The sequence below is a fragment of the Danio aesculapii genome, chromosome 19 (assembly GCF_903798145.1).
Source record: "Danio aesculapii chromosome 19, fDanAes4.1, whole genome shotgun sequence".
NCBI lineage: Eukaryota > Metazoa > Chordata > Actinopteri > Cypriniformes > Danionidae > Danio > Danio aesculapii.
The window spans coordinates 21,957,588-21,971,238 of NC_079453.1; the positions used below are offsets into that span (position 1 = coordinate 21,957,588).

At 35.5% G+C, this 13,651-nt stretch overlaps 1 protein-coding gene across 12 annotated transcripts in view; it reads right to left on the reverse strand.

The window, feature by feature from the left end:
* Positions 1-13,651, reverse strand: part of pleca (plectin a) — a 239,793-nt gene that overhangs the window by 93,235 nt on the left and 132,907 nt on the right. For 2 of the 12 annotated variants that reach the window (XM_056479239.1, XM_056479236.1), the window contains exon 1: positions 12,041-12,235. The exons of the other annotated variants lie outside the window; for them this stretch is intronic. In XM_056479239.1, the coding sequence (XP_056335214.1) occupies positions 12,041-12,152 (112 nt within the window). In that variant the 5' untranslated portion in view covers positions 12,153-12,235. Of the gene's footprint in view, positions 1-12,040; positions 12,236-13,651 lie in introns of those variants that run through there. 12 annotated transcript variants of the gene reach the window in all.

The following is a 13,651-nucleotide window of genomic DNA, read 5'->3' on the forward strand; positions in this document are numbered from 1 at the left end:
TAGGAATCATCTTTGAATATTTTTTTCAGTGCAGTTCATGTCGAATTCTTGTTATGTTTTTAGACCATTAATGTAATCGCTCTAGCTGTTAAAATCAAAAGAAATATGCACACAAAATAAATGTTGACATCGATTAGCTACTCAAAAAGTTAACACATTATAATTGAAGCTCTTAAGTTGACTTAAATTTTTTTTTAAATAATTGTGCATAGTTATGTTTTTAATCCACCTTTTTCCGACTTTTAAGTCAACTAATTGCTTTTTACAAACTGTTACAACTATATCTATCTAAAGCAAAAACTATTATGAAGACTAATGTTTCATTTAAAACGTCTAACTGACTAAAGGCACTAAACATTTGGGAGCCTGAACAGCTCAAGGCTCCAAACTATGTAGAGAAAGTCTTGCTGAACATCAATGTAATTCCAGCACCAGTGATATATTGTTATTAGGTAAGTGTCAAGTCATAAATTTACCAGAAAAACGCTGAGATATGTAACACGTATTGCAGGAGCAGTTGCACAATTTTTTTAAGATTGCACTCAAATACATATCTGATCTTAATTAGTGAAGTAATTGAATTAAACTTAGAACAGACATAAAATATAAGAACTCATAAGGAAAAACAGATAATAAAAGAGGGGAAAAAGATGATTTAAAGTAATATTCGAAATCAACTTCATTACCAAGATAAATGAGTAATTTTTTAAAATGGCAACAACACAGGAGGACCCAACAAAAAGTATACAGATAGGAGGCTATTTTATGCTGACAACCATATTTTGCATTTCATTTACTGAAATACAAAGCCCGAAATGTTCAAACCGAACTGTTTTTCACCTACTCCATGAGGTAGTGTGACTTTGATGTTCAAAGAGTGTGTTGCAGTGCAGGTAATTCAATATTTGAATAGGGATGCAAACAAAGGCGGTGTCAGTACAGGTGGGACATGTTGAGTTGGCAGCAGGGTTGGGAGATGAGCTCATGTTCAAAAGATGAATTCGGATTTTCACTCAACTACACATACAAATTCACAGCAATTACAATGCACACGTTTGTAGCTACACAAAAAAACAGAGCAATCTCCCATTAGGGATTTTTAAATATGCTTTAAAATATGCATTGCGATGAGTTTCTGGTATACAAACAGACTTTTTTAGTAAAAAGTAGGAATTACGAATAGGGTGGGTTATAAAGCAGACTTCTGATTCAAACTGAAAACATTTAGCATCACAAAGACGGCAGTAAATATTGTGATGCTTGTGAGTCATTCAGCAGAAGAACTTAATTTCAGGGAATTCTTCGAAGTTGACGCATTCAGAAAAACTGACTCACTACCACATTACATTTGGACCACAGGGATAACAAGCTTCTGTGGTCCTCTGTATGAAAAGCATCACTTTTGCAGTATAGTACAATTGTATATGTAAGAATTTTGATCGTCTATACTGCCAATGTGTGAGCAGCTTGCAATGAAACCTAAAAACCAAAACTTTCCTCTCTTTCTAGACTATTTTTTCATGTGAAGGAATCAGAATTTTTTTAATGCCACATTTACATTATCTCCAAAGAGTCTCTCTTCTGCTTAGTGGAAATACATGCCTCAGTCATCATTTTTCCAAGATGTAACATACATTGCTCCAAGTACGTTTCAGATGACAAATCCACTAGAGGGTGCTGTAAATATTTTTGCTAATCTGAAATACGTTACTAAGGTAGGTTTTACATTTTTGACACAAATACATCGAAAAGGTAGGTCTTGTTGTACATCTAGCACAGTGGTCCTCAACCACAGGGCTGTGGATCAATTGGTTCCGGGCCGCACAAGAAATCATGAATTATTTCCATTTTATTTATTATCTGAGTTAGAACAATCTTTTATTTTTGAAAAATCTTTTTTGCAACCCATTTGTCAACAAATCAGGTGAATCCACTATGTCTGTGCAAGAAGATCAATGCTGGAGATCGCAAATGATGGCGGCCTTTAGGGATCGTTCGCATATCGTGTCTTTTCTAGAGTTCGCGCAAGTTTGTTAGATTTGCAGCTCGCGCCTTCCAGAAGCACACAGTTAAATGAATGCCGGGAGCGCACCGAGAGTCACGTGACAGACTGCCCGATCAGCTTCAGCTTATATGGAATATACACATTTCGGTAGACTAATCAGAGTTGCAGCAATGTTTTGTCAGCTTGTCATCCTATGAGAAAACAGCTAATGGTTGCCTAGCAACCTACTAAGAACCACTGCCACCCTGTGGTCCGTGGTAAAATTGTCAAGTGTTAACTGGTCCGCGGTGATAAAAAGGTTGGAGACCACTGATGTAACCTCTGACCTAAACCCTTCGCCAAAACCAACCGATAGTGTTTTTAAAGGCAAATGTAAATGAAAAACATACTGCAACCATGTAGTTTTACCTTAATTTTACATTGCTTTTATCTCTTTTGTGGAACCTTGCTTCACCAGACTCAAACCTGAGCACTCTGTGTCACAAGTACAACACCGTACAAAGTGAAGTATTGAGCAAACTGGCCACGACAGAAAATTAAGATGTCGTTAGGGTGTTTTGTGGTATTTATTTGCATCGTTAAGGTGTTTTGTGGCAATTAATTGGTGTTGTGCAAAAACTTGCATTAAAATAATCCTTTATTCATCGAAAATATGTCTCTGTAACTATCATTAGTACAAACAGGAACAAAAGAATTCCACTAGAGGAACTGTTTTACAGATCTACTGGCCTAATGTCTGTTTTTTGGGCTGTTCACGTTGCAGCAATTGTAAATTATTCAATTCTCAGCATTTCTTCTACAGTGACATTAAGTGTACACTGATTGAGTGAATACTTCCTGTATGAAACACTGGCATACAGTTTAAAAGAGCAACATGACATAAACATCAAGAAAGCTAATGTTAACTGCGCTTTCCTGTTGTTGTTTTTTTGTGTTGTGTTCTTATGTCTCGATCATAACACAGTTTTAAAATTAAGTTCCTATAACTAAAAAAAGTAACGTAAAAGCCACGGTTATTTCAAAAGAGCTTTTCTGTACTGTAATGCCAATGTGATAAATATAATTTATGATCAAATATTGTAATTATTTTGGGAGGAATATATATATAATCTCTTTACACTGAAGAAAAAAAAAGTTAGGTTGTTTTAACTCACATTTAGATAAAATAAATGGACAAACCCAACTGTACAGTAACATTTTTTCGATTAAACGTTTAACCCAAATATTGCGTTTGTTGATATTTGCATTTTGTTTAGAGTGTACATGCACAAACAATAACTTGCTGCCGGCAGTTCACTTAACAACTTAAGCATTGGTGTTGCTAATAACAGGGGTTGCTGAATTTGACATTTAACCCCTTCATAGAAAAATGTCTTCTTTTTTTGTCATCCCATAGACTTGTTATTCCAATTCAGATCATTTCGACTACTTTCTACTAAAAATGCTCTAAATTCGGAAACTCTATTCCATTCTATATCACCCTTGCTGAGATGAACTTGCAAGATACACTTCATATATAGATTTATGTAAGCTGGTATCAGATTTGTCTGGTGAGTTACTGAATGCTGTCTGCTTGACTAGAAGCAAAACATGGAGCTTATCTTAAGGAAAAGACTGTTATCTGATTATCTGAGTTCATGGGTAACTGAAATATGTGTCATAGTGAATTATATTTTACTGTTTTGATTTTTTTCTTGTGAAGCACAAGGAAATATTCCTCATACTGACTAACTAATGACTAGGTGTGGTCAAGGGGAACAACTATAAAGTGGACATCATGAAAAGGTAAAGTCTCAATAACAAAACCAACACTGTATGCATAAAAAAATGACAAATTTCTTCCTTTAACGTTATTTTAGCATCACTTTCTTATTTTCATATTTAGTTTCTATTTATCATTTTAGTTTAAATTTAAATTAATATATTTAAAAAGCTTAATTTATAAATAAAATTACATTTATTGTAGATTGTTCCCAATGAAATATTTTATTTTGTTTAATTTCATCATATCATTTGATGAAAACTGTATCAATATATTAAGAATGCATTTGACAAAAACATGCAGCAAAAATATTACAAATTTACCTAAAATGTGATGGAATAATTATATTATTATTATTATTATTATTATTATTATTATTATTATTATTATTATTATTATTATTATTATTATTAATACAATAGTTAAATTATTACAAATATAACAAAGTTATAAATTTGTACTATTTTTGTTGCATGTTTTTGTCAAATGGAGGATTATCTTAATATATTGAGAATAATTATATAGTTTTTATTAAATTATATGATAAAAATAAACAAAATGAAACATTTAATTGGTAACATTCTAAACTAAATGTAATATGTTTTGTATAAATTAAGCTTTTTATAAATTAATTTTAACTGAAACTAAATGAAAATGAGAAACATAAAATATCTACAAAAAATTATATTTATATTTATTAATACATCTCTATATAAATAATTTTATACAATAGTTCTGTCTGGTTCTTGAATCTAGCCGTGCGATAGTCTGCCAGTAACAGGTTTGTACCGCCTCTTCACCCTTCACCTTTGTTTATTACTCTGCCCACATACAGCAACAAGCAGAGGACACTCTTCAGTTTGACAAATATTCCTGCTGTTGGACAACATAATGTATTTCTAAGGCTTTTAGTTGTTTAGATTGCAACTATGCAGTTTATTCATAAGGATAGTGCCTATTTTAAATATTTATAATTTCTGAGATACAGCCCGTCGGCAGCCATTAGTTTGCCATACTGAGCAGACCAAAGACGATTGGCGTTGTCTATCCACAAAATGGTGACAGGACAGCATAATAAGCCCTTAGAAGATTAATTGATATTCTAAGTCGATCTCTCTCTTTTTTATGTTGTAGTGCTGTATTTATACCATATAATTGTAGTGTATTGAGTGTGAGATGGGACTCGCATATCAGGAATGTGTGTTGTGTTGGCAGAAAGAAAGAAGAAATGCCAGCATGTGTTTAGCGTTTGTCCTTATTGCAATCACAACAACAAACTGATAGTAATTGTGCTGCTTTTTTCAGGGTTAATTATTGTGATATCCCGATTGCAACAGAGAAATACTGTAGACTGTATTAGACTGCAATACTGTAAGGAGATATCTCTGTAGATGGATGGCATTTCATGTGATGTTCAGCCTTATAACCTTAAAATGTCAGCAAAATCACTTTAGACATTACGCTAGAGAATCATTCAAATACTAGCTCTAAAGTGACGTTGGTGAATTAGTAACAGCGTCTGCCATTCTGATGTCAACTGCAGATGTGAATGAATGGTGAGCAGTTCCTAATACAAAAGCGTTTTTAGACTCTCCATGTTTGATTTTCTTTTTATATACACGAATGTGCCATCGAACTTTTGTATAAACACAATATCACATGAGTAGCAGTGCGATATGGCTGTATATCAGCATTGATGGGACACTAAGGAACAATGCATGCCTTCCACCAGTGCTGATATAGAGCCATATCGCACTGCTACTCGAGTGATATTGCTCATAGATTAATTTATTAATATATTATTTATATTTTATTAAAAATACTTATTTATTTAATATTAAATTTTTTTTATATTTTAAAAGATTTTGTGTAATTTATTTGGTTTAGTAATTTTAGTTTTATGATTATAGTACTGTTAACTAATAACCCTGCTAATTAATATTGAAAAATAAAGATATAAGTCTTCAATACGGGAGACAAGAGTTCTCTCAAATGACACAAACATTATAAATAAAAAAACTAAGACCATTTAAAGGGGACACGGAATATTTACTGGACATAATGGTTAAAAGAAAAGTGTTATCCGATCATGCTACAAGGTTATGTGGTGTGCTATTTGCTCAGTGATCATATGAGCACACATCTAATAGCTGACGTGTTTTTAAAGCCCACAGACGAGAGCTTCATGTGTTTGCCGGTTGATTTGCGGGTGTTTTGGCTGTATCCAGGATACACACATCACTCACAGCCAGTAAAGCGTCACAGCACTGTGCGCTCTGCAGAGGAAGAGTGTTCTTATTTTAAACCAGCGATGATGAATTCCCAGCATAACCATTCTGAAACTAGCTTCAACCAGCTGACATTCAAACGCAACCTTACACAACTACCCTTTCCTATGACCAGTGCCCTCTATGCACCTCAACCGAATGTCCTTGAGCGATCAAACAGGCCGCGTTTCAACTGGCATGCGACAGAGTCTCCTAAAACCGACATAACCTTTAGTGTAATCCTTATCACCTGCTTCTGTAGTGAGGAGCAACCACTGGCACGGGCACCACGATTCACCTCATAAAACCCCAACTCAGCCTGTATACCCAGAAAAGGGAAGGTACGTACTGGGATTTTTCATCAGGCACCAATCTGTAGACTCTTAAAAAGGCACATTGTGTACAATTGTTTCATTAAAATATCCAAAAACCACTAGAGTGGTAAATATATTTAGCTAACAATCAATTTTATTATCCTAAATGTTTTGAAGAATGTTATATAATCATATTAAATAAGAAATTTTGACTGGTGGCATTGCATCCCAGGCTCATTCTGAAAACGTTCCGTTATATACATTTCTGGAGAGCGCCAAATACATCCCAGGAGTTTTGTTCTTTTGCAGTTTTTGTTTTTGTGAAGTTTTTTGAGATCTCAAATTTCTCTTGTGAGTGCCTTTCGCACCTGCTGGTCTCACGTAAATCAACCAGAGGCCACTGTCGACTGACTGACTGACCCACCCTCCTCCTTCCCTAAACCCAACCAATAGGTTTTTCAAAAGCACCGATTGACCCGCCCACCCACTTCCCTAAACCCAACTGACAGTTTTAAAAAGCAATCCAGAAAAAGAAAAGCCCTCATCTGATTTTTTACACGTTTTTAGATTTTTACCACATTCTCACCCTGTTATTTACTTGTTTATTGTATTTTTGGCTTCTGTAATTGTCTCACCCGGTTCCGGGAACCGTTCTTCACCGGACTTGAATGCCATCGTTGTGGTCAACTGCCTCTGTGTCTCAAGTCCGCCGACATACATGGCGAGCTACTGGACAAACTGGTAACAGTGGGAAAGCCATCCATACCGAGGTAAGCGATCAGCTGGTAAGTGCGAAAAAGAATGGCATCATACTGCCCGTAACATTCGTTTTAAAAACGAAATGCAGCCATTAGTACTTCTGGCTACATAATTCGCCATCTCCAGAAATTTATATACAGTAGGGCTACGTTTTCAGAATGAACCTATGTTGTAGCATTGACCATATCCTCCTGTGTCGCCTTGCTAATGATGTGACACACTTGTTTTCTGGTGTGGTGTTACAGAAAACATGAAAACCTCTATAAGACGCTTTAATATATAAGGTGCGTTTTTTTCAGACCACACAGAGCAGTATGACAGAACTCTAAAATGTATTTAGCATGATAAAACAATGCTGCTTCTTCCCCACGTGATCATGACCAGAAGAAATTGAATTGGTGGACTGAGTCATAATAAAAGCTCTGCTGCTTTTGTGCCATGTCATGTTGTTTCTCATCAGCACTTTTAAGTTAATATAAGTACACTGTTAACGATTTTTGTAAATTACACAGTATTTAACTGTAATATGAACTGTATTTTACTGTAGGATATTTATGCAGTTTGTTACTGTATTTTAAAGTTGCATTGTGAAACTTACTGTATACTTTACAGTAAATATATACCTACAATTCTGTAGTCACATATACAGCAAGATACAGTAAGTACAGTATTGTTGCTGTGACTGATTTACAGTAAGTTACTGTAGATTCTACAGTAAATTGTTAACGGTGTAATAATAAGCTTTGAATACTTTTACTCATCCATGACTATGCACATGGTTTGTGCAGGAGTCCTGTAGGATGTAATGAAGACCACAACACCCAAGATTCCACACAGTCATGGCGTCATCAAAATACGTTTTTTTGTCATTGTTGTTGTTGTGCACCCACTAGTAGCAAAACTTACACACCGTGTCTTTAAGCTGAGCTTTTGTTGTATCCAATTTTTTTAAAAATGGTAATGGACAAAAAAAATGATCGCAGAGAAAATGCAAAGAAATAAATACAAAATTAAAGGGAGGAAGGTGGGAGAGTCTTAATAAAGTATGTTTTAACATGTTATAAAATCAGCATATTCATGCTACATACTACAGAAGTGTTTGCGCAACACTTCAACATACTGTCCATACATTACACTAAACCTTTCAAATGTTTGCGACAAATCAAACGTTTGATCAATAAACCTTTATATAGAATTGAAAGAAGGCGGAATAAACCAACTATAAACATTTAAAATAAGGATTTTCTGTTTTAAGGTTTTTAAAAATGTAATTTATTCATGTGATGGGAAAGTTTGTAGTAATATTCAGTAATTTGTCTGATATGATCTTTAAAACATCATTCTAATATGCTGATTCAATGTCCAAGAAGCAAATCTCATTATTATCAATATGAGAAAAATGTTGTGCTCCTTAATATTTTATCAAGTGACACTTTGAGGATTCTCTGATCTATCAAACAATCTAATGAACAATATTTTCATTTAGTAGAAATATTATTCATTCGTTTGAAAGGTATAGTGCACTATATGTAGTACAGTATGTTGCTACTTAAAGCTGTTGTCTTGCTACTATTGCGCAATGGGTTTACTCATTATTTTTGCTAAAATAATTTACACTCTAAAAGGTTACTAGTTACTTATTTTTAAAATAGCGAGTAAGCCCATAGGGCGGCATGGTGGCTCAGTGGTTAGCATTGTCGCCTCACAGCAAGAAGGTTGCTGGTTCAAGTCCCTGCTTGGCTAGTTGGAGTTTTCATGTTCTCCGTGTGCATGCGTGAGTTTCCTCCGGGTGCTCCTGTTTCCCCCACAGTCCGAAGACATGCGCTACACTGAAAAAAATTATTCAAAGATTATTCCTTGGATTTACTCTTTTTTTTACGTTAAGTGGTTGTAAACAATTTATTTGGGCTGAATTTAAACAAACAAATTAAGTTGAACATTACTCAAATGAATTTGTTTGTTTAAATTCAACACAAATAAATTGTTTGCAACAGTTTTGCATGCAACACTTTTTTCAGTGTATAAGTGAATTGAATAAACTAAGTTGTACGTATATGAGTGTGTGTAAGAATGAGTGTGTATGGGTGTTTCCAAATACTGGGTTGCGGATGGAAGGTCATCTGCTGCGCAAAACATATGCTGGAATAGTTGGCGGTTCATTCAGTGTGGTGACCTCTGAAATAGAGACTACGCCGAAAGCAAGTTGAGTTTACTTTTAAAAAGTAAGTAAATCCAATGTAACTTGTAACTGTTCAGCTGACTTATTTTTTTAACTTATTTTTATAATTTGCACAAAGTTTATTTGTATAATAATTTTAAGGTAACATGTTCACTCACTTTACGTACAGTCAACTAATTGCTAAAAATAATAACAAACAAATAAAAAAATACTACAAATACACAATTAAATACTAATACATTTTATTCAACAAGTATCTAGAACAAATGAATCCTCATTAGTAATGATGCACTGCACAACTCAAACTGGAGTTTCAGGTTTATCGTTTTTTTAAGATGTGACCACAGGGACATATGCAGAGCTAATGAAAGCTGCCCAGATGCCTCAATGCAACACAACCTGTCCTCCAGCACAACAACCCTCATTTACCAGTCAAACGAGTGCATATCTAACGCCCAGGAGCCACACCCTGTCCCAATGGACAGAGCGACGACAGAACAACCAGCCTCAAAGAATAAGGCTTAAATGGAACTTGTTTCAATATTTATTTATACACTTGTCATTCTGCTTTTATTCAACTTTCAGTTTTAAACACATTGAAACGTGCCTCATATTGAACTAGTGTTTAAATGTCACCTTTGTTCTAAAGTGAATGAAGGACTTAATGCACTTCCTTTGCAGAACAAAACAGGGAGGGATTTCAGAAACCAAGCCAATGAAAACAAAACAGTCTTCAGAGAGTCACGTTTTGTTCATCATAACATATTTCATTAGAACCATTCGTTTTTATGCAAATATTATGGAACGCTCAAATGCATTATGTAAATTAGTCAGTATTTGCTGTTGGTACACTGTAAAAAAATATCTGTTAATTATCAGTTTCCGTATTTTGTGTTTTCTGTTTATTTACGGTTGTAAATTGCATTATGGGATGTTGATCTCTGCTCTGTCGACTTTTGATGTTGAACATTTAACTCCGCGGTTTAACAAAGTGACTTTTATGGACATTTTAGTACACTGTAAAAAGAGATTAGTTGACAACTTTAAAGAACTGAGTAAACCCATTGCCTTAAAATTATTTAGTAGATGAACTATGTGCGAAGTTCTAAAAATTAAGTGAATGTAACACAACAGAATTACTTAACTTTTTAAGCAAAATCAACTTGTCACTTTTAAGGCAATAGATTTACTCCCCTTTTTTTTTTGAAGTAATCACTTTTTACAGTGTAGTTTGATACATTATTTAATAAATAATATATAGAGAACCAAGTTTGTAAATTAACAGAAAACTGCAGCTTATAACCAGGTTTTTGCAGCATAATAAACAACACCAACCACAGAGTATATACAGGGATCAGAGAGTGAAATTCAATACATTTAAAGACCTTTTTTAAGACTCTTTCCATACATCTTAAAACCACTTTAGGTTTCAACCAGAAACACTGGCGAGATTTTAACTTACAGTATATTTACTAGATATTAATGTAAGAAAGTAATCCAAAACTAAAACATTATTCATATACTTAATAAAAATCTATTAAATCTAGCTAAATCAGCAGGTTGGCAACTATAGAACTGCAGAAATAACGGTGTTGCCTTGGTTAGCATGGTGTCAAGTAGGATTTCATTACAAACTACACAAACTACACATTTCATTTTCATTTAAACTACACAGCATACTGATATTCACAGATTTAATTCAGGCACACTTTAGCATACAACCATACATTGCATAAGCAAAAATGATATAAAATTTAATACCTTGCAAAATAGCATTTAAGACTTTAATACTTTTTAGGGGCCTTAAATTTCTCTACATTGATTAATCAACTTTAAATACTTTTTGAGCCCTTGCGGACACCCTGAACCCAGACAATATATCACTTCAAATCATTAAAAATATTTATAAAAGTCACTTTTTGTTGGAACAAAGATCAAAGTCCCATAATGCAATTCAAAAGCCTAAATAACTAAAAAAACACAACATGAATCACAAAATACATAAAAAGTGTCAATATACAGATATTTCTACAGTGTAGAAACTAGTCCCAGTAATACTGTCTGAAGTGACAGTAACCAAGGACACACCCCTGGACACCGGTCACCTTTCCACACCTCTATCTATTTAAATAGCCTGGCAGATAAAGGGTAGGTTTGAAGGTTAGGTTTAGGGCGTGAGCTTTACCTTCATGCCTAAAGAAAATTCTCCCCACAGCCTTCACAGGTTGACTAGATAATAACAGCATATCTAACAGCCTGACGCCTTTAGGCTTACGCTGTCAGGTCAACTGAAACCAGGTGGTTCCTTCGAGACACTAAGAATAACAATTTACATTCTAAACATACCAGTGAGTAACTTTAAAACATACAGGAAAAAATCTCAAGATTTAGTAGGACATGACACACATAAAAATGATTATGACATCAATTAAAAATCCCCAGAACAAAATACAGGTTACACTACAAACGCCTGCCAGAATAGTGAACGAATTCCAAACAATGAGCTTTTTTTTGCCAGAGGCAGCATGTGCGCATCTGCAACACATCAAAAGCCGCAGCGTCATCCAGCAGCACTGTCCAGAACTTAAAGGGTTAACCCCGAAGTTTCAACACACGAGAGAAAAAAAAAAGAGAGAGAGAGGGAGGTGTGGAGGGAAATTGAGGGTGTGCGGCACATGTGTACAGAGAGAGCAACAGCACGCAGGACAAACAGTGTCCAACACTTAGGTAGGACGTCAGATATTTTCACCTTACCTTCGCTGATTTGCTTTCTCCGCTGCATCCATCTCCACACGGCTATCAAGGTAGCCACATGCCCCAAAACCACCAGGGTTGGAAAGACAGTTCCAGAAGGGTTTGCCGGCATCGGGCCTGGGATCGAGTTTGTGAGCTCGGCGTACCGGAGCAAAGCTTGAGGTGAAAGGTGAGAGACTAGATAGGGGGGGAGGAGGAGGAGGAGGAGGAGGCTGGGGGGCTTTAAATGTACCCAGCAACAAATTTTCTCCAACTACGAGAGCTTTAAATGACAGCTGCCCCCCTCCTTCAGTCCTTTTTTATTTTTTTTCCTCCCCGTCTCTCTCTCCCTTGCTTCTCAGTCCATGACTCAGTGTACTGGTAAAAGCGTTTGAGCTTCCTCCAGCTCCCGCCCTCCTTTCACAAGCACTCTCGCCTTGACCAATAGCTCAGTTTCTGCGTACTTTTTGTTTCTGTGCTGCGTTTGAGCTTGCTAACTCATTCCAGTCCGTTCTGTACAATCTTAAAGATCACGTTTCTGCAGTTGTTCTCCTTTAATCCACTGTGGGAGGTTTTGTTTTTTGCCTCTACTCAGCCTTGAGTCTCTAGCTGAAGTTAATAATACATGAGCAAGGTTTGTTTTTAGCGCACACACACATATACACACATTCACTTGTCCACAGCGGCTGATAAGAGTCTGTATCTACCATTCTATTACATAACATCTCGTCCCATTAAAAATGGAAAGCTTTTTTTTTGTTGCACTGGATTAAAGTAGATCCACTGTTCTGTCAGTTTAATGCACATTTATAATTGCATATAACACATTACATAGACTTATAGACTAGTCTTGTAGTTTTATACATTTGTTATGTAACTGCAATGCACTTCCAGGAGAAAATGACTTCCATATGTTTTCCAGCTTCAGTAACTTTCCAGACGCCCCACAATTAAAAGGCCGCCGTACATGGGGCTCTGATTTCTAAACAGCGGGAATGCAGCAAATCGCCAAGCAGACAGATGTCTTAGACGTCCTACCATAAGGAAAAGTCAACATATTATTTTATCCTCAGCCGGAGAGAGCTACAGTATCACTCGTGCTAAATAAACAAATCTATCATTAAGGACTGAAAACATGCTGAACTTAAAGAACATTTAGCTTTAAATGAGCATTTCTGTACTTAAAGTGCTGTGCTAAAGGATATTATAGCACAATGTTTGTTCCAAAACAGCACACCCAAAGTCATAAAGCACTAACACACACCCATATTTTGCATAATCACATTAAAGGACAGCAGCAATGTACAAAAAAAAAAAAAAAAAACAATAAACAATGACATTTAAACTGCTGATTTAAAAGAGTGCAGATGACCACCTTCATGATCTTTGGCCATGTGACTACCAAGCCTCAGGGAGGGGCATTGGTGGTACAGTTATACACAAGCAAATAAAGATGCCACAAATAGTGCTGGCGACATATTAAACGCGACTCGTGCTATGCATAGAGAGGACGACGGAAGAGTTTAAAAGTAGAAGAGAATCCAGGTCGTGTATGAAGGCATGCAACAACCCTGAGAGGCTATCAGTCACTGTTGTCTGTGGTCGTAAAAACTAACACGACAACTCACACAA